The 25,674-nt window shown below is 35.6% G+C and overlaps 1 protein-coding gene across 3 annotated transcripts in view; it reads right to left on the bottom strand.

The window, feature by feature from the left end:
• Nucleotides 1-25,674, bottom strand: part of MBNL3 (muscleblind like splicing regulator 3) — a 69,717-nt gene that overhangs the window by 20,650 nt on the left and 23,393 nt on the right. For 2 of the 3 annotated variants that reach the window (XM_028128822.2, XM_028128825.2), the window contains exon 2: nt 7,828-7,992. In XM_028128822.2, the coding sequence (XP_027984623.1) occupies nt 7,828-7,992 (165 nt within the window). Of the gene's footprint in view, nt 1-7,827; nt 7,993-15,266; nt 15,345-25,674 lie in introns of those variants that run through there. The other variant, XM_054717787.1, reaches the window with a different exon arrangement.

Raw genomic sequence — 25,674 nt, 5'->3', positions numbered from 1 at the left:
TACATTGCAGTGGTTAAATCATAAGTACAAAAAGGTATTCAATAAAGAGTTCTGAGAAAAACAACTTATTGATACTATAGACCAACATATGTAACTTCTTATCACAAAATGTCTTTGTTCCAGGGAAGTAGTGAATTGTTAATATTACTGCTATTTACAGAATGGTTTAAGAGTGGAGATTAGGTAAAGAAGGGTTTAAAATATTCTGTAGATCCTTACAGGATATTAAGGCAAATTAGGAATGTTTGGGGGACCAGTTTAACTTGAATATTAGTATCATGTGCAGTGGCAACCACAGGATTTATGCTAAGTCTCCTGATGGAGATAGCTTTGATAAGAAAAAATATCATCCTCTATAGGTGAAATTGTCAAGCATTGGTTTTGTTTATTGTTAGTGTTGTTGTTTTGTTTATTTTCCATCAAGAAAAAAGCTTTACACAGAGGTTTTCCAACTTCCTGGCTTCATCTCACTGGTGATCAACAGCAAACACTTTTGAGGTAGCTGACTATAGCTAGACTGTGACCAAGACAAGGAAAGCTAACAGGCTCACGTGGTTTCATTAGCACCAGACTCTAACCATCTGAACTAATCAGCCCCAAAGGAAAAGGACACACAATGTACTGAATGGAGATTATGTTTAATATACCCCATGGGAAAATATGAGGGAGGATAAAGGGAGAATTTTGAGATTTATCACTACCAAAGAAACTGGGATCTATAAAAGATATGTACAAATGTCCTCTGTTTGTCTGCAAAATTGTAACATTTTTGCTTAACTTTTGGGGAAAGGATTTCACATTATGAATTAACAGACTTGGCACAAGGCAGCAAACCCACTGCTGGTGTCATTTATTTTGTTTTACTATAAAAGGAGCTTGAAGCAGTATAACATACATAGCCTTGGGAAAGAACCTGAAAGACTACTCTACTTTGGACCAGTAATAGCAATGAGGAGTGAATCCAGGATTTGTAGGGCCTGAAGTCTTTCAGTAGAGTTGGGGAGGAGAGGTTTGTACAGAAATATATTTTGCAAATTTTACAAACCCATTGTAAACATATTGTTTGGGCTTCTCCAAGGGCCTTGAAAGTGAGGGCCCCTGAGACTTCACTAAGTTTAAGTTAACTACAACCCTGGAAATAATTTGTTGAACAAATAATGTTAGACTTCAGTTGCTATCTGTAAATAAAATATTCTCTAATATTTTAGAGAAGGTAGTGAAATCCAGATGAAACGTGAGCTCATCTTATGGTTTTACTCCACCCACTCCTGTGACGTAATTTGGTCAACTTGTCATTATGGAACTTCACATGATAATGACAGTCATAATTATATTAAGAGCACGTTAGCCTTATAATTTACTGACTTGAACATTTTGCAAAAATCATTTTACAAGACATTCAATGTCACCACATCCATATGAAACAGCTACTTGCCATTTTGCAAGTGGGTAAACTGAGAAATCCACTGAAGAACTGCCATTAAAATACACAAGACTAGTAATCTGGAATGTGGACATAGTTTCCTTTTCCTTGAAATCTACAAAATACCTTGGCCACCTTTTTCATGATAATTTTATTTATTTTAAATTTATCTTTATTGTTGAAAGCATTACAGATGTCACCTTTCTTCCTGATTGTCATGATACTTTTTAATAAAAGGGCCATGACTATAGGAAGAGAGCATAAAGAATTCAGTCAATAAAATTAGTTTATGTGAACTAGAAAAAATGTACTCTGACGCTAATATGCACAATGTATAATGTACCTTGGTGAGGAAAAGATATTATCCTTTTGTCATTAACTACTAAATTATTTAACTATTAAACTCTTTCAAAAATTATAAAGTAAATAAATATTTTGCAATTTTCTTTCTAGTTAATTAAAACCGTTTTAGTACAAAGTTTCATATACTGATACATACCTTATAGCTCCCATTTAAAAAAAAAAAAAGAAAAACATTAAAAATGTTGCAGTCTAACAATAATTATATTATTTATTAATTAGTATATCTCCCTTCTTCATATCTACTGGAACTTCCTATCTTTCCCCTTTTGGTTCTGAAGTTTCACATAACCTTCCTTTCTTACTATATTAATGTCATATAAACATATAAGCTTGTTTATGATAAATGTACTTACGAAATAGAATTATAAAAATCATTTTAAAAGATGGTGAGAATCCCAGACAGTCATCAGATGATTCTATCTACGATGAAGGAAAAGCTTGGAATGAAACCCATGCTTATAACCTCTGTGGTTAGGGACACCATAACCTGGCCAGAGGAATGCAAGCCATGAAAAGCATAAAGCAGAGCAGATTTGGCACACCTTGATGATGAGCCAAATGTGCCAAAGCAATAATCTGTATAAATCATCAGGTGAATACACTTGACTGAGTCAAGTTTACCTATGTGTAAATAACTGCCTCCATGTGAATCAATACATTCAGAGAGAGAAACTAAAGAAATTTACTAGATATGGACAGGTCTAGATTATGTGAAATATCTAAATAAAAAAATATTTTAATAGCCTTACAACACCGTGTCCACTTTATACTTATATATATTGCATCCAGCAGGAAGACTCCTTTCTCCCTGTAATGAGAATTCCTAGTTGTGAAATTAAAATTTTAAACCATTAGCTTAGTTTGAGAGTAATCCAGTATGTCTACTTTCCATAAAATTCTTGTACAGTGCTCAAGTTTGCCTCCCTAATGACGCCAAGGGGAGTTCTTAAACTTATAATTTTTTGTTGTGAACATCAAAAATTCTCTTAAACAACACTGAAAAATATTAGGGAGTCACACGGTTTCTCTCACTTGCTCAACTTCCTCCATAGGGCTAACAAAAGCTTTCAGAGGTGGAAATTTATACTACCAAATGTAAATTCAGGCCTGTTAAATACAGTGAATAAACTTGCCCACTACAATAAGCATTCCTTCCCAATTGACTAGGTGTGACTTTTATTCATTATTCAGTCACACTGAACAGAATCTCTTCTCTAGCTACCATCCCATTTAGGCTGACATTCCCCTTATCTGAGGGCTTAGAGTAAGCAAACCATACTCAGTTTTCCAAAGAGCAGATGTGCTCTTCTGTTATCCTAGAAACTGATCAAAGTATGTTTTGTGGAATGACCTGAAGTTCAAGCCAATGATATCATATAGGTCTTTTTTTTAATTTAATAAATCTTTATTGTTCAGTTTATTACAATTGTTCCTCTTTCCCCCCCGCCCATAGCTCCTGTCCACCCGGTTCCCACCCCACCCTCTGCCCTTACCTCCCCCCGCCCACTGTCCTCATCCATAGGTGTACGATTTTTGTCCAGTCTCTTCCCGCACCCCCCATACCCCTTTCCTCCTGAGAATTGTTAGTCCACTCCCTTTCTATGCCCCTGATTCTATTATATTCACCAGTTTATTCTGTTCATCAGATTTTTAATTCACTTGATTTTTAGATTCACTTGTTGATAGATATGTCTTTGTCATTCATAATTTTTATCTTTACCTTTTTCTTCTTCTTCCTCTTCTTAAAGAATACCTTTCAGCGTTTCATATAATACTGATTTGGTTTTGAGGAACTCCTTTAGCTTTTTCTTACCTGTGAAGCTCTTTATCTGACCTTCAATTCTGAATGATAGCTTTGCTGGGTAGAGTAATCTTGGTTGTAGGTTCTTGCTATTCATCACTTTGAATATTTCTTGCCAATCCCGTCTGGCCTGCATAGTTTCTGTTGAGAAGTCAGCTGATAATTGTATGGGTGCTCCCTTGTAGGTAACTAACTGTTTTTCTCTTGCTGCTTTTAATATTCTCTCTTTGTCTTTTGCTCTTGGCATTTTAATTATGATGTGTCTTGGTGTGGTCCTCTTTGGATTCCTTTTGTTTGGGATTCTGTGCGCTTCCTGGACTTGTAAGTCTATTTCTTTCACCAGGTGGGGGAAGTTTTAAGTCATTATTTCTTCAAATAGGTTTTCAGCATCTTGCTCTCTCTCTTCTTCTGTCACCCCCATTATTCTGATGTTGGTAAGCTTGAAGTTGTCCCAGAGGCTTCTTATACTATCTTCAGATTTTTGGATTCCTTTTTCTTTTTGCTTTTCCAGTTTAGTGTTTTTTGCTTCTTCGTATTTTAAATCTTTGACTTGATTCTTATGATCCTCTAGTCCAGTGATGGTGAACCTATGACACGTGTGTCAGCACTGACACACGTAGCCATTTCTGATGACACGCAGCCGCATCCCGAGAATGAAACATTTGCTGCTCCTGAGGATGAAACATTTGTGACTAGAGTCTTGGAGTTAGTTTTTTCCTCAAAGTGACACACTACCTGAGTTATACTCAGTTTTTTGGCAAAGTTTGACACACCAAGCTCAAAAGGTTGCCCATCACTGCTCTAGTCTGCTGTTGGATCTCTGTATATTATTTTTTATTTCAGTCAGTGTATGTTTAATTTTTAGTTGGTCCTTTTGCACATCCTCGAGGGTCTCACTAAATTTATTGGCCTTTTCTAGGAAATTCTTGAAAACCTTATAACTGTGGTTTTGAACTCTATATCCAGTCATTTGTTTTCCTCCATTTTTTTCGTTTGTGATCTGTTTCTTTGTCTCTACATTTTCGCTGCTTCCCTGAGTTGGTAGGGTAGCTTTGTGTGCTAGGTGTCCTATATGGCCCAGTGGCTAGGCTTTCCCAGTTACCTGAGGTGGACACTCTTGGTGCACCCCTTTGTGGACTGTGTGTACAGCCTTGCTGTAGTTAAATCTTGATTGTTGTTGGTATCACTGTGAGGAATTGACCTCCAGGCCAATTGGCCATGAGGATCAGCTGTGTCTATGCAGGGAGAACTTCTGTGCTGGCAGTCCTCTCTTCATGCACTCATGTGTGCATCTCCAGACCTCTGCCTTTCGTGGTTCCCCTGATTTTCCGCCTGACAGTCCAGAATCCCCCCATATAAGCCTGGGTCCCCAGGGTCTCGCCTGGAACTGGGGTTCAGTACAGTCGGAACTGGGGTTCAGCACAGTCAGGAGCTTTTGTCTCTTTCCCGCTAGAGAAAGCCAGCCAGGCACTCAGCCACCCACGTGTGTCTCCATATATCAGCCTTTTACAGCTCCTCTGATTCTCCGTGTGCTTTTCTCTTTCCTTCTAGTTGTAGAATTTCCACGCAGCCAGCTTTCCTATGGTTCTGGATGATGTTCGTTTTGTCTTTTAGTTGTAGTTTTGAAATTGTTGTGCTAGGCAGCAGTTTAGTTGTTTACCTATGCCACCATCTTGGTTTCTCTCATATAGGTCTAATATACAACCATACAGACATCAGGACTGAAAATTTAAACAAAACTTGACTATTTTGGAGAAAATAATCATGTTATAGAAGGTGTTAAAAGGAATTGAGGATTGTTTTGGGAGAGTAAGTACCAGAGAAGTTAATTAAAATCATGTTACTTTTATAGTAATATCAAAATCCATAATGAAGAACATTTCTTTTTAATCATAATGGTAAATGTCATTTAAAATCATCACTAGTTCAATTCCAACATGCCTACAAAGCAACTTTCTAGACCTCAAAAGAGGATCATATTAACCATTGTGGGGTTAATTTTTTAACATGTAATAACTTCAAAAATTAACCTTTTATCAGTTTATGACATCACAACAGCTATTTTTAAATACATAATCCACAAGTTAGAAATACAATTTCCAATTGTTCCCTGGGGTCTAATAAGTAATGACTTATATCTTGTGATATGCTATAAAATAAATTGTATTCCTGTGAGTCATATCAGTCATGTTCTACAGCCTGGAATCTAAAATTACCCTCACTGAAGAAATAAGGCAAATGTATTCTATTATAGAAAGCACAGAGAATCAAATTAGAAGGCACAAGAGGCCAGAAAACTCAATGTATCTCTTATTAGTCTTTAAAAAGACCACCCCCTACTTCCCAGTGTAAGCCATCGTGATCGATAATGCATAAAGGGTTGAGACTTGGAATGGAGAGACTATATTAGGATCTGAATTGAAAATGAATAGTCCGCCTTCTGTCTCCATCCCTACTTTACCCCAGGCCTTGCTCTGATTCCCTGAAACAGGAACTTGATTGCTGCCCTGATGCTGTCTCTTGACTTGTGAAAATATATACGCTCCAAGTCTATAGAAAAGGCTGAGCTCAGTGTGTGATAAAATCTGGCTCCTATTCTTTTTTCAGTCTGAAACTGGAACATCCCATGAGAGGCTGAGAGTAGTAAGGATGGGTGAAAAACTCCTTTGGTTTATCCCCCATCTACTCACATTTTCTGGACTCACCAAACACATCCAGTCTTTTGTGGCTTTGTTTATACTGTCTCAATATCTAGTAGACTTTCTCTTCCCTACCCCTTTAGAAGTAGGAAAAAATGTAAATATTTCAGTGCATGAAAGCCTAGTTTGAAGGAGTTCAACCATGTAAAGTAATCCTGAAGGCCAAAGAGGAGCTCTGAGGAGCTCACTGGTGACTTTCTGGGAACTAATTTATGATGTAATTAATCAGCAATGAATTACAAGGCAAATATTTTTTGCAAACTAATATAACATGAAATCTATGTATTTTTACTTAAATTTGTCTAGATGTTCTGGGAAATGAGAATCATAGTGCAAAATTTTAGTGACTCATCAATGTAGATAGGGGTGTCCTATCTACACATATCTCCTTTAATTCTAAGAATCAACTTTATAATGAAATAGTCAATTCCTCTCTGCACTTACATTTTCATTGTATCTAAATACTATATACTATCTTTCAGCATTCATCAGCACTGATGAAATAGATAACAAATTAAGATAACATAACCCTTTCAAGTTAGTATCTTGTTAATGGTTTAAAACAAGTAGGCCAGCTAGAATTAGAATGAGACATCACTGAACTAAATTTGAGACCTGATAAATTCAGTAGAAAGGGGAGTTTTCAATTCCCCCTAAAAGCCTAAACTGCAACTTTATATTGTAAGGTAGTAAAACAAGATGAATTATCAATAGGAAAAAAATGCTTTTAAAGGATCTAAGCTCACTGATCCACAAAAATAGTAGATACTGGTCTAGAATGACACTATAGTCTTATTAATTTTTGCAAAGGAAAACTCTGTGGCTAGGTTAAATTAAATCCACCATCAAATACCTGACCAGTATTCCTCAAGACTGACAAGGTCATGGGAAACAGAGAAAGACTGAGAAATGGTCACAGACCAGAGGAGAGAGGGGGACAGATTCAAATAAATGCACTGTGGTGCCCTGGACTGGACACTGGAACAGAAAGAATGATGAGGTCTGAATAAAGTCTGGAGTTTAGTTAATAGCAATGTGTAAATGTCAGTGTCTTAATTTTGACAAAAATGTCATGGAAAAATATTAACAGTGGGAGGAACTGGGTGAGAGATCATTTGGGAACCTTTTGCACTATCTTCATAACTTTTCTTTAAATTTAAAATTATTTCAAAATAAAAAGTCTATTAAAAAGTAACAATAAAACCATGAAAAACTGTTATCATAGAATTCATAGATTTACATCATGTAATAATAATCAAACCTCCTCCTCATTTTAAAATGCCCCTCTTCCTTTATTGATATTTTTTCTATAAACTGAATTCATGTTTAAAGATAGCCCAGATTTTAAATCGAACACACCTGATTGCTCCCTTCGCATTCAGGGCAGCTTTGTAGTGTCAATTAATATATTAGCTTGTGTCCTAAATCCTTCTGTAACTAACTTCCCAAAGGCCCTGCAAGGTTATTCCAATGTAGATATATATTCTTAAAAAAAAAAAAGGTACACAGATGCAATTTTTAAAAAAAATGCTGTGACTTACAAATGATGACATTTGAGCATTTTGGAGCATAAACTGCATCTGCTGGGCAAACATGGCTGCGGCAGTCTTTTGTTGAATCAGATTGTTCCGTCCATTAATTTCCAGCTGCGTTTTTAAGTGTGGAGGAGGGTGAAGGTACTTGCAATTCTCTCTAGCACACCGACCCTAAAAATGAAGAATTAGAATAATTTTCATTAATTTTTCTAAAAATCTGATATGGCTAAGAAAAATAAAAGTGTATCAAACAATGAGAAAACCAAGGGAAAAATGTTAAATTTTCCCTCAATTGAGGGGTGGAGAAAGAATATATATAAATATATGACATAGGCATAAATATATTTTCTAAATTTTAGACCCATTAGTCTGGACATTTTAGGGTCTATAGTTCTTTTCCATGAACCCGTACAATGTGAGAAAAAAATCTTGAAACCCACTGACATTCTTTTAACCATAGAATATATCCCTTTACCTGGTAGCCATGTTATTCTTTAGGTTTCAGAGACAATGGCTCTAGATTACTTGGATAATTGAGACCAAAGTTTATTTTGGAGCCACAGCTATATGGATGTTTTATTGATGGTTTAAGCACGTCCAAACAAAATAATATGTCAGTCCTGTGGAATCAAGCATCTTTAGTATTGCCTAAATGTTGACATGGCTACTACATATAGTGTTTACTATGTGTAGCAAAACTGGACAGATATTTATTACATTGTCAAATGTGACCTGTTGTGTTTATCTCATGAGCATTATATAAAGCAGCTAATGATTCTCTCATTTAGATTACTGGGTTCACCATAGTTTGTTTAAGGCAAGCAAAACTGCAAGCAATTTTCACCCCCACAAATGCTAGCGATGGGTGAATAAAAAAGGCAACATTTTTGTTTTGATCCAGGAGAAAATGAGTTAGTTCATCAAGTGTTTTGAACACATGCTGTGGATTTTCCTTATTTATGATTTCTAAATGATTCTCACAATCACTTCTCCATATTTAGTTATCTTGTTACTAAAGACTTCCTATAATTTCACTGAGAATCAAGTTGTCTCCTTCAAAACTTTATAGAGCTACATATAATGCAAAACCAAATGCACTGCAGCTGCTCTTTTACATATCAGGTCACTGGGATGAGCTGGCTCTATTATTTTACTTTCTCTGGCAAGAAGCTGAGTACAACTTAAAATGTAGCTTGAGAAATTAGAGGTTCAACTTTTGTTTTCTGTCAGGGTTGTCCTTTTGTTTCTCCCATTGATCAATTTATTTTCAATCAAATTAAGTGATTTATAAAATAAAATAATGTCTTAGTTTCAATGTACCTTTACATTTCTCTGCAAATCCTGGAAAAGGAAAATTTATTAGCAGTAAGAGTTGACAATGGTATTAACCCAATCTTTCCAAATTCATAAAAGTAGTCTAAGAATAGCTATATGATTTCAGCACATATTACAGCTGCAATAAATTTTTATATGCACTAAATATCACAATAATGAAGATTCTCCCTCATTAATATGCCTTCCAACAGATAACATCAGCCTCTGTTTTACACTTACCACAACCTGCACCAAGCCAAAGATAGTCACAAGGATTTTAGTCCCTAGATTCTCCAGTCTCAACCCAGTGTAACAGATTATCTGGCTCAGAATTAACAACCCTGGCGAGCAGTGATACTTGTGTCTTCCACAGCCAAGCATGTTAGTTTATACTTCAGCATTTCTCTTCTTCTTCTCACACCCTAACATTAAAGATTTCCCCAAAGTTTGGTCCTAAATCATTTATCTCCTCTCTAATCTCTTTTCCCTTGGAGAATGAAATTCTTGTGAAATTTCATGTATCAGAGTAATTGCTCAGATCTTAAATCTCTATCTCTCTGACTCCTCTTCTGAATTTCAGTCCTTTTTATCACTAATTGCAGCGGTATTCGGAAACCCTGCCCCCTAACCAGGTCTAAATAACTTACTCCTGACCTTTTTCCCCTTAGACTATTTTCTCTTTTCCTGAATACTCATATTTAGGACCCTTGCTCAAATCCCCATACTTTAGGGCAGTTTCATAGCAAGCCATGAAAAAAGAAATTAGGCACCTGCTGAGCAGGATTGCCTTAGGATTGTAAACCAACCCTGGTAGCTTTCCCAGATAAGTGGCAAACACAACCATAGACATTTATACAGAACACAATTTGTACACGCCCTCCCCCCCCCGAAAAAAAAGCTGTATAATGAGGACTGTCTCTTATATTCAGAAATTCCAAACAAGCGATCATTTTTTTAAAAGGGGAAAGAAATACTTAGGAGTTTGACTTTTGTTACAATTTAGATTTTTAACATCATTTCCATTAAATACAATCAGAGATGGGATAGGAAGGAAAGGAGAGAGAAAACACGGGGTATTTGTCATGTCTTACCAATCTTCAGATAAAGAATTACTACCTGCCTTTGTGTTTTTATATAATTTTCTTTTACATATAATAACTTTTATTAAGCTTTTATCTTGAGAAACTAATGACATTTTTTTCCCACAAAGCAAAACATTATACAGAAATAGAAAAAGAGAAAGAATTACTCTAAAAATTACATCAAGTTGGTTTTAAAACTGAACTATGGAATATAAGGCAGCATGACATTTTTTAAAAACTTATTTATGGAATTTTACTTGATTTATAAACTATTGTCTTTTGAATGACAGAATCCATAATTTAATTTTATAAAATGCAGATGCATAGCAATAGTACCTTATCAGAAACTGTTGCTTATGTTAAAGAACGTTTATAAAAGACAAAAATATCTGCATTTTCTACCCAAACAGAAAATGAGAAGACCAAATAATTTTATATGAATGTTATCTATGGAACACAATATTTCAAAAAGAAAACCAAGGCCCTTAAGTTTTTTTTTTTTCAAAACAATTTTAGAACTCAGGATAATAAATCTCCTCTGTATAGTATTCAGTCTTCGAAAGGCCCAGACTTAATTATACACCAAAACATTTTAATTGGAGTTTGGAGGGAGGAAAGGCAAACTTTTTTGACATTGTCTAACATTTGCTTTAATCCTTGTAGGGAATTGGGCTTTTTGGTAAGCATGTATAAATGGGGTGGGGTGGAGGCAGGGAAAGGACTGCCCAGCACAATATGTAATCACCTACTGTTTTTGTCTTTTGGGAAATAAATGTCTATGAACAAAAAGGTTCCAATGTTGCCCAAGCCAGTTTTTCTCAGTGGATAGACGTTGGCCTGCAGACCGAAGGGTCCCAGGTTTGACTCCAGTCAAGGGCATGTACCGTGGTTGTGTACCTCTCTGCAGGCTCGATCCCCAGCCCTGGTTGGGGGCACGTGCAGGAGGCAACCAATTAATGTGTCTCTCTCAAGAGATGTTTCTCTCTCTGTTTCTCCCCCTCCCTTCCGCTCTCTCTAAAAATCAATGGAAAAATATCCTTGGGTGAGGATTTTTTAAAGAAAGGTTCTAATCTTGTCCTTAAGCCAGCTAAGCACTTTGAATGAGCCACAAGATACCCTCTCACACTGGGTCTGTAACAGCCCAGAAAGGTTCTTGGTCTGAAAAAAAATCATACCTCAGGTTTCCCAAGCCAAGTCAATAGTGTCCCATGTCCTCTAAAAGACCAAGAAGTGCAGAATTTCCATGAGCTCAGTTCAAAATATTAGACCATGTCATAAAGGTTTACAAATGTTGTATCTACTACAGTAACCGTCCACTGGCAGAGCTGATTATATACTAGAAACAGCAGCAAAAACCTGTCAAGCCATGCAGATCTTTTTCTTCTTCCCCTACATATACACACATAATTTGTAAAAGTATTGAAAAATATTAGAGTGAAAATATTTATGCTAGCCTCAATTTTACTCTTTTTCCACTTCATTTGGCCTTAAAAACAAACCATTGTCATCTAGACTATGTAACTTAGTTAAGAAAATAACACAGTGATTAAATAGGAAAGTGATTCTCTGCTGAAATAAGTGCTACTATACCTATGAATCTTCCAGCTTCCTTCTCTTATCTACTCTTTTTGAAAATGCACCCAAAAAGCAGCATGGGGAGAAAATTGCCAATGAAATTTCCAAAATATGTCTGTATCAAAAAAGTTGATGACAAAGAAAAAGTAGAAAAGCATTTCTAAAACTTCCAAAATTCAATCAGTTTCCCTTTCTTATCTTTAAGCTTTACACAAATGCAGCCAAAGTCTTTGACTGAGAGAAAAAAGTAGCATTGTAGAGATTCAAATCCCACCTAAGTCTTGGGAACTAGGAGATTCTGTCAGATATAAGGTTTTCCATATACTTGGTGGTAGACAAATCCTGAGAAATGTATTTTCATGGTCATGACAGGAAGTTCTATCAGAATAAGAAAAGGACCCTATGAAGCTGAAAATGACACTTTGTCAATCAGTTTCTTAACAGAAACAGCTGTTTGCAAAATGACTTGCTTTTTTTAAATACATTTGGAATTATAGGGGGAAGTCCTGTCAAATACAGTAACTCGATTACATTTTCAAAGATATCTTACTGCTCTGCTAGGCTACCAAGAGTTCAAAGTTAAATGTTAAATAAAGGCAACAAACAGATGATTTGTTCTATGAAAAAAAAGTTATTCCATTTAAATGATCATCTATTAAAAGAAAGAATCCTATTGATTTTATATTAACCCACTGAAAACTACTTACATGCATAGACATGACCTCTCAGAGGAAGTAACAGCAATTTTAAAATTACAAATCATACATACTAGGTTGTTGGGTTCCTACAACCATCGCAGACCTATTAAAGGCTAGAAACAATCACAAAGAGCTAAAAGTGAGTCACATCAATATAAACTATCAGCCAGATGTCAGCATGAGAATGGCAAATTCCCCACTTTCTTCTTTTTAGAGTTCTGCTTTATAAAAATAAATATAATCGGTATTATTTTCTCCTCCAATATTTTACCATCTATGAATATTTATATATATATATATATATATATATATATATATATATATATACACACACACACACACACACAGAGACACACACACACACAGACACACAAAGAGCATTTTTAAAATCTTACATATAAGTTTTAATTTAAATTTGGAATGCAGACAAGAATTTTTAAGTCTATAATAAACCATTTCCTGTATATATTGAAGGCAAAATTAATGAGGCTAAACACGTAGACCCCATGGAGAGGGCCAGCCAAGTACACACACCCTCCAATGTAGTCAGCACTGATATACATATACATGGCAATGACTTTGGAGCAAACCAGAAACCAAGTTTGAATACATAAGAAGCTGGGAGAAGGGCAGAATAATTTTCTTGCCTATCTGTCTCAAGAAAGCTTTCAAATTGTGACCTCCAAAAGATGAAGGGAGTAATAGGCTCAACAATCACATCATTGTTCTGAAATAGCCCACTAAGATAACTTGTTTACCAAAATTGCAACGTTTAGGGCTGAAACAGATTTTAAAGAACATCTTGTGCACCTTTATCTTACGGAGAAAGAGATGAGGTGGCTTGTTCTAATTAACAAGCAGCACTAAGGACAGAAGCCAAGTTTTCAGATTCTCACTACCCAATATGGATTTTCTGTTCAAATGACTCTTCCTCTGTAAAAATTTTCCTGAGCCCATCTCCCCACCCCCATTGCTATTTATCTTTCCCTCTTTTGTGACTCCAGCTGCACCTTGTACTTAGTTTTATGGTTGTACTTATCACTGTGTACACTGTGATAAATTGTTTGCATGCCTATCTCCCCATTAGACTTTGAGCTTATCTAAAGGCAGGGCTATATCTTCCTCATCTTTGAATCTTCAGGAATGTTTCTATGCCTGGTTAATAGTGACCACTCCATAAAAGTTTGCTGATTGAATGAATAAACTTTGTAAAAATAATCTTACAGGGCCTTACACTAAGTCTGCCTTAGAAGCCTAATTCTTTCTCTTGCTATTTCATCAGTTCTTTTATCTTGCTCCAAGAGGAGAATCATAACCAACACGTGACCAAGGTTGTTCCTGGTTGTCTGTTCCAAATGAACCGTTATCCTATGCAGCCCCAGAAAATAACTAATTTATATCTTCTTTTTTGCGATGAATATATACTCAGAGATGTGACCATATGGTTGAAAATTTCTGGTAATTCAGTATAACTGAACCAGAAATATCAAGAATCCATAAAGTATACAGACACCAACTCTGGTCTAATTGCAGGGTCTGTGGTCACAGGAACCCCCAGGAAACAGGACCCTACAAAGCTGAATAAAGGGACCTTCAAAATATTCATAGTTAAAGAGCATCTGGGCCTGCCTAGGGGGAGCACTGAAGGTCCAGGATTGGTTTAGAATAAACTGCCTTCTCAAACTGCTCCACTCCCACCCCACATTTTTCAGAACAAGTTGCAAGTCAAATTCCCATAAGCTACTTGGACAAAGGTGGAATACCTGGTTTGGGGATAATCAAAGAGGTGGGGCCTTCTTGTGTATCTCTATTGCATATACTGATTTCTTAAAAGAAATATGTTCCCCTGTACTTCAAGACACATATCCAGCTGCATTCATATTAAACATTTATTTTTCAAATAATCATGACCTTAAATTTTTCACTTGAAAATTTTGAAGGGCAAATAACAAAATATCATAGTTGCTGTTCACAGTGAAACCAAGCCTGCCTCACCAATACCCCATATATGCTTCCTTCCCCTAACCCAATTTCCCCTGATTTAATCAAACACCTTCAATCTCTTTAGAAAAATATTAACTGAGTATCTGTTCAATAATAAGCTACCCAATAATTCATCATTTGTTTCCAAATAGACAGCCAGAATCAAATTAAAACCCAGAGACAATTAAATTACACTTATATTAAGTTACCAAAAGTCAGAAGGCATTTCTGATGCTAAGTACTCATGGAAGTTGTCTTTAAAGTAGTTGATGGCAGCGAACATAAAATGTCATTAAAATATAGCACAAAAAAAGGGAAAGAAAAATCATGACATTCAATGTGTTACTCTAAGAAATGAAATACACATAAAATCATGCAACTTCAAAATCCACTTACTATATAGAATTTGTTAAGAAATAACATAAAAGGGTATCTCAGACAAAAGTCAGTCAAATCTGCTTGTAGGGTTCCCTCACTTCTCTTTTCTGCACAACCCATCCAGTCACCTACCACCACGATTTACAACAAGGACAAAGAGGATACCAGCTACTTGCACCCTTTCTTCCTAGCTAGGGTTTCTGCTTAGGATCCTATCTAGGGTTGCCAAATTATCAAATGAAAATACAGGACTCCCAATCAAATTTGAATTTCAGATAAACAACAAATAACTTTTTAGTGTAAGTATGCTCAATACAATATATTATCTATCAACCCTCTCCCTATTTCTTCTTCTACCCTGGTGAATTGAGCTAAATAGAGTCAAATTCTCCAAAACTCAATTTACCCCCTTTACCTTAAAGTTGTAAGCAGCCCTCTCCATGGAATCAGCCTGGGTTTTACTTGGCCTTCAGTTGCCCAGAGCAAATCAGAAGGTACTCTCAGTCCCAGCTTACCTGACCAGCTACAAGGAATTTAAGGAAGTAGACTGTTAGGGAAAGCAGTTTTTTATTTCATGGCTCCTCCCACCAAAAGCTTCACAGGGCTCCCTCCCAATCCTGTCAGCCACTCAGCTTTCCCACCCAGAGTGGTGCAAGTGTATATTCAAATGACTTTGATGCCTGCCAGAGCTCCTCGTTTAGGTTAGGATGAAGACAGGTATGGTGAGTGACCACCATGCCTAACTACTGACTCTATACAAAAGTTTTGAACATATGAATTATTACAGGGAAATTAGGCTTTTATGTTTTTATTGTTTTTATATATGTGTCTGGGGATGAGGAGGGCAACTTAACTTTTTTTTTTCTTCAGCTCTGTCTGTGGAATACTCAAATTCAAGCAACAGTCATCTATTGAAGCCTAGGAAAATGACTGCTTAAGCATTATGTTTCTCTATGCACACATAAGATCTATGCAGATACTTATTCAAAACATGTAAAATGACATTGAATAGTCATTATGTGCATATTTTTTTCCAGTCAACCCTTGATTATGCATATTAAAAGACAGAGAGAAGTAGGGGGGCATGGTTAATTCTAGTGAGCAAAATAATATAATCAGGAAAAATGGCAATCTATAATAGCTCCATATTACAGAATATATATATATATATATATATATATATATATATATATATATATACGTATATATATATATATATTCACAAAAGTGGCAATTTTGGACATTTCAGAATCAGTTTCTAGACAATCTTAAAATTATTTTTTATTCATTAACAATGCAAACTCATTTACTGGAATTATCAAAGATTCAGAATTAGTTATATCAGAAAGAATGAAATGGTACTTCACTGAGGAAGTTTATGATAATAGACAACATGTCACAGAAATATTAAATAGTAAAGCTGGAAATACTCTTAGACATCATTTAGTCCAGCATTTGCCAGAGTGTGTACCACAGACCTCTATTCCCAATAAGCCTCAAAAACTGAGTTTCCTGGTTAAATACTTATAAGAAATGGCAAACTATATTACTTTCTTGTAGTCTGATAACACACCAGAGCATAGTAAATGTTCTCTCTCATATGTCCTACAGTAAAGAAACCTGCTTACTTTTGTTAACTCAGCATTTCCCAACATAGTTTAATCACATAAACCATTCCTCTTTACTTATTTTATCCTCACTAAAGGATTTATTGATTTGAGAGAGAGAGAGGAAGGGAGAGAGAAACATTGATGTGAGAGAGAAACATCGATCAATTGCCTCCTGTACTCTCCCTGAACAGGTTCAAACCCGCAACCTAGGTATGTGACCTGACCCGGATTCGAACATACAATCTTTTGGTGTATGGAATGACACTCCAACCGAGATACCCATCCCTCTTTTTAATACATTTTAACATATCTCATTAGAGTATCTTCATAAAAATACTGATCTAATTCAATTCCCTCTTACTCAAACCCATACCAAATCCTGTGGCATTTTATGAGTCAAGTTAGTTTTCCATCATATTTTTCATTTCTCTTTCTCTCCTAAATAAGAAAATATAGTGAACTCCAAAGAACTGGATCTCCCTTTGAAATGACACTTAATATTTTTGCTTATACAGCAAGTTCTCACTTAACATTGTCAATAGATTCTTGGAAACTGAATCTTTAAGTGAAATGACGTATAAGGAAACCAATTTTAACCAGAGGCTAATTTATATAAACAAGAGTTCAGTTCCTACAGCATATTTCTGGTCACAAAAAAAATCACCAAACTTCTAAATAAAAACCCCAAAACACTTCTAATACTAAACATGGAAATAAATGGGCCTAAACATACATATAAGAAAGATGAATCAAAACAAGTAAGATAATTCTTTTCCAGCCCACTTATTTTAGTTCAAGGTCATGGGTGGCCAGATCCTCTCCCAGAAGCTCTGGGCACAAGGTGGGACTCACCCTGGACAAGACACCCTTCTATCACAGGGGCACTAACACCCTCCACTCACTCAGACTGGGACAATTTAGATACCCTAATTCCCCCAATTTACCTAGCATGCACATCTTTGGGATGTGAAGGAAACCAGAGGATCCAAAGAATAGCCACACAGACACGGAGAAAACATGCTAACTCCACAGAGATAGTGGCACTGACCAGGAATCAGTCCCCCCTCCCTGCCCCCTGCACCCCTCAACTTTGTAACAAAACGACGTTATTTGAAGATCTGCCTACTTGATTTTCCAAAAGCTAACAAAATGGATATTTTCCTATGATTGCTACAAAGACAGATTCCACAATTATCTTCCCAACACCCCTTGCCAAAGCTGTAAGTTTTGTCAGTTATTTCCATATGACTGCTGGAGCTTTCTTCTTTTATTTGAATGTTTCTTAGGCAACTTCTGAAGTTACAACTTTGAGTCTTATCTGTCTAACTGGATTTCCTACAGTATAACTTCTGTCCCTTGAACCCATGCCAGTTAGCTTAGGTTTTCCATGTCTTAAGGGTCTCAAGTGAGTTCTAACTGTATTGAAACTTGGGAAGTAACATATTTGGCAATCCCCTCAATTCCTAAGGGTATTAGCTTTGCACTCATCTTAAACGTTGGGGTTTCCACTTGGCAAAATTAAATTTCCTGTCTCTATAAAAATAAAGTTACAAAGAAAAATTAAATTTAGACAAATATCTTGCAAACTTATAAGGAGGAGGGTATAAGGTGAGAAAAGTACTGATTATTTTTCAGATTTAAACAATTTATCTTTTCAGAGCTCAGTATGCTGCTAAGAATAAATTAAATAATTACAACTCTATAGCCAGACATGTAACCCTCCACCCAGCGGTTACATAAAGGGCAGATATAGTTATTGATTTACCTCTGCATTTTTAAATTAGAGGCACAAAGATGAAAATCAGCCCCTCCATTGCTAAACATAAATCTTCTTTCAGATAAAGAAATTTAAAAGCATGATATCAAAATGGCTGTTTACAGGATCTGGTTAAATTCATAAGTGTGAAATCATGTTTTAATCCCCAAAGAGAGCAAAATTTATTCACTTTAAAATAAGCATTTTCCTCATATTCCTACCCAACACTAAATATACAATTTCTAAGCAGAAAGTTTTACTTGATATGGACTGCCATTAAAATATTTTGAGGCACAGACTACATCTACATTTTGTTAATGATAGTATATTTTTATTAACAAAAGTCTTACTGAAACCTTTGTGCTAATTTGTTATTAAAAGTGTAGGCATTTTAGAGTATCAGACAACTACCCCTAACCCCCCCCCCCCAAAAAAAAAAGAGCTCAAAACTCCAAATGCATTGTGTATTTAAATAAAGTGAAGTGGTGTTTTTAGCCCAGGGAGTCTTTTTTAAAAGCATCTGAAAATTAGGCCAACTTACTGTTTGTTTTGTTCTCCAGACATAAGAAGAGCAATTTACTGATACAAATTCTTTTTCTTTTAAAAATAAAGATCTATTCTACCTGGCCTGAATATCTACCAAGTATATTAAGTTTCATCCAGAATGTGTTTCAAGGATTTGAACAGAACTGACAGAGTTCTAGATAAAAGTACTGAGATTACTTTTAAAAATATATGTATTTTAAAATTATCCTGTCTCAGTCTAACTTAGTAAATATAGTAACCTTGTTAAGCTTACCTGCTTTCAGTGAGAAGTTAATATTTGATGATGATGAAACTGTTCCTGGTATTTAAAGAACCTAAACAAGGCTATCCACAAACAATATGACTAGAAATGGGGTTAGTTTAAAGAAGATAAAATGATAAGTGGAGGTTTTATGTTTTAAAATAAATCAATCCCTCAACCATAAAGTCTCATAACTTTACAGAGAAGAATATGAAATATGATCTCTACCAGAGAATGCTTATCTCCAAATCTAAAACAAGGAAAAAAATAAAGCAAAGCAAAGAACAGGAAAAAGTTAATTAGTAATTTTAAAATCTGTCCATTTGAACTCCTCAAGTCAGTTTCAACAGTTGGAACAAGAGTTATTGGGAGAATAGTGCACTTGTAGAGATGTAGTGTTCTTTGAAAACATATACCCTCTATATTAACCAAAAAAGGTTTCAAGGGTCATAGTGATAGTCTAGTAGGTGTCTTTTGATTGGTTGACTCCTTATTTTAGTGAGGAAAAAATAAAATAAAACAGATTTATTCTAGCTTCATTTGCCTTCCCTGAAAATTAGGAAATTTCAGAAAATGCCTTTTTGAAAAATAAAATGTGTCCAGTTTATGTCTCTTATATAAGGCAAAAAAATTTAATTCTAGAAAAAAATTCTATATAATAAAAGCCTAATATGCTAAGTGTCCAGTTGGCCAGTCGGCCGGTCAGCCGTTCAACCAATCAAAGCGTAATATGATAATGATATGCTAAGGTTCCTCAACTGCTCACTATGACGTGCACTGACCACCAGGGGGCAGACAGTCAACCGCTCGACCAGTAGCTATGATGTGCACTGACCACCAGGGGGCAGACTCTCTGACAGGTAGGTTAGCTTGCTGCTGGGGTCCAGCTGATTGGGACTGAGCAAGATGGGCTGGACATACCCTGGAGCCCTCCCACAGTCCCTCCCCAGCTGGCCAACCTCCTGTGTTCCTCCCCAGCCCCGGATCGTGCACTGATTGGGTCCCTCGGCCTGGCCTGCACCCTCTCGTAATCCTGGACCCCTCGGGGGATGTCAGTGAGCCAATTTTGGCCTGATCCCACAGGCCAGGCAGAGGGACCCCACTGGTGCATGAATTTGTGCACTGGGCCTCTAGTAGTTAATAAAGTGACACAGTGAAATAAACTAGGTAGTATAAAACATCACTGTGCCAATCTTTTCCAGTTATTTTTCTACTAAATATAACTGGAGAATGTAATTGGTTTTATTTTGTTTCATGTTTTACATTGACTTTACATACTAGACTCTAGAATATAAGGTCAAATGACCTTTAGAAGTGAACTAATTCTTACCATTTATGAGTGTGCTGGAGAATAATTGTATATACAGTTTTAGCACATGTATTTGGCATGTGACAATTGCTGACACATATTTAAAGACCAGGTTGAGGCCTCCATAAAATTATATTTTCCATTATTATCTTGAAAGTAGTCAAAATGACAAAACCCCTTTAAGGGCCTTATAGTACTTTGTGAAATGGTTTTCCCTTTTTTTCACACCACACCAACTTGAATAATAGCAACTGACTTTATTATGTGTTTATCATGTGCTAGACACTGTTCAAAGTGCCTTATTTGCATTAACTCATTTAATTTTCACAATAAACAACCTTAGGTGGTCAGTGTTTTACTGAGGAACTGAGACACAGAGAATTAAAGAAACACATGCAAGCTGACAGATCTAATATAGCAGAGGAGGGTTTGGAACTGAAGTGCTCTGGATCTGGAGCTCACATTCCTAACCAGTACACAATTACCTCACAATACTTTGACATTAACTAAACTGAGGAATGAGCTAGTTCAAATATTTCTACTGTCTGGGCCACTAGTTTCCTTCTAAGTTTATTTCACATCAACTGGCTATTAGGCATGTCCAGAAGCTATTTAAGATATATTTATGGAAAATGAGATGTTTTGTTAAGTATCTAGGGATCTTGGGTGACTTGAGAACAAGTAAGACAAGGGAACTGAATGTCCATTTTTTTTTTTTACAGCACGTACACCTGAATAATTACAGGTAACTTTATTGTGTATTTACCATGTGCCGGGCACTGTTCGAAGTGCTTTATATGTATTAAGACTTTCATCCTTACCGAAGCAGAACAATTAGTACAAACCTGTCCTCTCTTAGCTCAGCTTTTTATTAACTGTTGGCACAATAGAATTTTGCTGAATGGTTTGGGAGAAGCATTGTCATATTATTAGGAGTTGGGTTACTAGAGTTGAAACATAAACAACCATGACCTGACAAAAGAACAGTCCAGCAAAACCTGATAGACATAAAGAATGGATGGAAGTGGAGCTCATTGAAATAGTTGGTTGTGTACATTTTGTGATTCTCATTACAATGCTAAAAAAGACTCTTAAAAACAGTAGTGCCATTTGGAAGCAGATTTACTCAGACCTCAAATGTCTTGAGTGCTGTAGCTTCACACTATCACAAAGCAGAGAGAAAAACAATGAAAAAAAATGAACTGTATCACATACTAGTAAGGAGTGTTGTTCTCAAGCATTTCATTCCACTAAGAGCACAGGCAAATAAAAATTCACATACACTATACACACCACCTCACAAAAGACTACACGACAAAAGCTCAGTAGTAGTGGAGATTGATTTAAATGACCAGAGAATGTACATACTTTGAGATGGTGAAAAGTAGGATGATGATTTGCAGGCCTGGGAACTAGGGTTTGACTTTTTCAGTACTTAAAAAGTAAGATATGAACAAAAGTTATGTTCAGTTTCTTTTCCATATTGCAAATTTATTTGGAGGTAAGTATATAAATCTAAAGACTTCAAATACAAACCAATAACTGGATACATCAGGTAAACACTTTAATAATATAAACTCATCAATTCTATTCAATATAACATCATTCAGGTTTTCCCACAGCTGTTTAAAAATAAAGTGTTATAGATACTTGCTGAAGATAGTTGGGAATCTGAATTTTATAAGTGACTGGACAATTGGGCATGTAGGACTCAAAAGTATACTTATACTTTTAAAGACAATATGATAGGGAAAATAACAATAATAACAAATCCAGTGTTGAAATGAATCAACTGTTTAGAATCAGGTTACAGGCTATTCATACTTTGACTTCTCATGCATTTGTTCCTAGACAAAGTGGGAATAAGTCTAAATTTTAATATGATTTCAGGATTTTATTAGAAAGAGTGCTAGACTGGGATTTAAGTGCCTTGGATGCTGATTACCTTTAGATCATGGCTAAGTTATTTTCCAATTCTGTTCATCAGTTTTTCTAGGAATATTTTGGGTTGCTAAATATTTCAGAGGTATTTTGAAAAATAAAAAGGGAAATTTAGTATGTTTAGAAAATAAAATCAGTACAAAATATAAAAAATATTATACTTATTTCTCTTTATTAATTCTTTTAAAAAGAACTAAAATTGTTGCTATGAATTAAGTATTAAAATATGTCAGATTACAAAATATGTTTTACCACTTTACCTCTCCACAAAAGTAATGCATTATATACGATAAATTCTTGATATTGTGAGTAATGTAAATTATCATGTGCCTAGAGAGGGAACTTATATACAATGTTAAAGAGCCAAGGACACTTCTTTTCTTAGAACTGGATATTGTTAAACAGTTGTTGCTCCCACAGCTCAGTGGTATGATAGGTGAAATAGCAGAGGATAAAGAAGCCGATTCAGGCTTTAATCTTATCCTTACAAATAACTGAAAAGATAAAAGAATTATTGCTCCCTTTTCAACTGGCAATAAGCCAGTGCTTACTTAGGGAGATCCGTTTATCTAATCAAGAGACACATGTCTACCATCACAAGCTTCTTACTTTAAGGTCTCTCATAATGAAAATTCACTTTAGAAACATAATGACTAAACATTTAAAGTAATTTCTCTTTTATGAAAAGGCTTGGAGCAACACACTTTTTGGTTGGTACATTTTAAATGTTTTACTTTGCCATACTGCTGTTATATTTTATTTACAACATTAAAATGATAAAAAGAAATCGGGCAAGTCATTTTTCCTGGTAAATTAGGAGGATAAAGTAAAACAAGTAATAGACAATAAGAGAAGATGTTAATGGTGCTTAAAATACTAACAAGTAATTAATTATAGTGAAGGAATTTTAAATATTATTTATATAAATTGGTTAAATATTAAAATTGAACTTCATTATAAAATGGTTTATAAGTTTTTGAATTAATTTTTCCTTTTTTAATTTTTATCTCATTAAGCCAACATCTTAGAAGCCAATATTGACTCATATAAATGTGAAACATGTTTGAATATGTGATATATATGGACATACACATATTTCTATTGTTAAAAACTAATATATAACACATACTATAAATATATACATTAGAACTAATAAATATTATAAATATACACATATACACACACACTTTAATGTACCCACACTTGCTGCATATAAAATTATGAAAGTCCACTTGTAGCAGCTTAGAACATCTACAATAGAGCTCTTGGGTTATTAAAAAAGTCACTAATGTCTCCAAAGGGTTATAATAGGAAAATGTTTTTGTTTTTTTATTGTTTCATACATTTGGACGCTGATGTTATTTTGCCCAACTATCTGTAATGTAATGTTCTATGAGAAGTTTCTATGTGCTCAACAAAAATAGGGTTCTGTGGTCAAAGAATTTTGATAAATATTGGGTTAAAAAGAATTAAACTGCTGTCTTTTGTGCAGTATGTTTCAGAGCCTTATCTGTAATTAAGCCATATTAGCTAATAAGCATTGTGGTATTCCTTGGGGGGAGAAACATAATAACCTTCTTTCTACCATATCAGAACATAGACAATAACCCAAGAATAAGGCCATTTGAAAAGTGAGGAAAAGTAAGGAAGAAGCATTGAGGGACCAACTGCTGAGAATTCTGAAACTGAGAAATATCCTCTTTAGTTGATATTCTCCTGGATAGGCATGGTTTTCTCTAAATCAATGATTTTCAAACTTTATTGTTCATCAGAATAACCATGAAGGCTTCTTAAAACACAGACTCTCAGACACACCCCAAGAGTTTCTGATTCAGATGTTCTAGGGTGTGACCTGAGAATTGACATTTCTAACAAGTTCCCAGGTAGAGCTGGTGCTGCTAGTCTGCTAACTATTTTGAGAATCTCTGCTCTATGGGAATACTGTCCTATCCAACAATGGATTTAGCTATTTATTAAGCATGTTCTTATGTTACTGATAATCCAAACATTAAGTTTCTTTGATATCTTAATTCCATATCTCCTATCTCAGTGATGATGTTAGCAGTCATATATATGTGGCTAAGTGTCCATCCAACTGGTAGCTATGACATGCACTGACCACCAGGGGGCAGACACTCAATTCAGGAGCTGACATGACACACACCACGGACCTGGCGCCAACAAACCAACATTTGGCTTCCCCTAAGTGGGACACAGGCCCCACTACCACCCTGGAGCGACACCCCACCAAATTGCAGCCAACAGCCGATGCTACCAAGACCCCATGGCGCAAAATGCAGCCCACAGCCCAGCCCAGCCCAGAAACGGTCACTGTGGGCACAGGGTAATGACGTCACGTAGCAACACCTAGCTTCCTCTCCCTAGTGTCTAGCCCAGTGGTGGCGAACCTATGACACACGTGTCAGCACTGACACGCATAGCAATTTCTGATGACACGCAGCCACTGAGGTTTATTAAATACAATTATATATAACAATTATACATTTGTGTTATTTAAACTATAAATATCGTGAAATAATGTTTCTTCCTCAAAGTGACATACTACCCGAGTTATGCTCAGTTTTTTGGCGAAGTTTGACACACCAAGCTCAAAAGGTTGCCCATCACTGGTCTAGCCCCTTGGAGTTTCTTTAGCTTAGGAACACAACTTGCTTTATAGCTAGGTGGAAACAATTTACACTTTAACCAAATGTCCCTGAAGCATTTTCACGTGCCTCATATCATTTGATCGTCACAGAAGTCCTGGAGTAGGTAGATAAGAGACTCAGTAGATTCCTATTTTCTTTTCATTAGCTGGAAAATGGAGATTTAGAAAGCTTAGAAACTTGACCCAACTAAAAAGAAGTAAGAAATGGTGGACCTTGAAAATGACTTCAGGCTTTCTCACTGCACAGAATATAGTCAAACACTGCTGCAATTAAATATTTTACCCTTTGTTCTTCCTGCGTGATCTATAATAATAATCTGCTTCGTGTTGATATTTACTGCTGTGTTGCTGACAATTATCTGAAAGAGAAGTTGGGGTGCTTCACTGGACTGGGAAAAAAGTTTAGCAATATCAGAAAGCAGGTCTAAATAAACAAGTTTATTCTATATATATAAAAGGCTAAGTTGACTCACGCATGTGACATACATATAAAGCTCTCACTAGCGTCAATTGCACGTGTGTGCTTTGATCTGTCATTGTCAATTGTGAATTTGGTTGACATTTCTATTATAGAGAAAGGATGAATAGTGATATTAAAATATTTCTTCTAATTATTTTTCTTTGAAGGTTCACAAATCCATGCACCGGGACACTAGTATAAAATAAGGCCAATTCAAGTCATGCCAAAAAAAAGACAGGGCTTCTCAAAACTCTATTCTATTACTCCTCAAAAACATTCATTTTATGTTTAC

This window comes from Eptesicus fuscus, chromosome 1, assembly GCF_027574615.1.
Source record: "Eptesicus fuscus isolate TK198812 chromosome 1, DD_ASM_mEF_20220401, whole genome shotgun sequence".
Classification (NCBI taxonomy): domain Eukaryota; kingdom Metazoa; phylum Chordata; class Mammalia; order Chiroptera; family Vespertilionidae; genus Eptesicus; species Eptesicus fuscus.
This window is presented reverse-complemented; position numbering and strand designations above follow the sequence as displayed.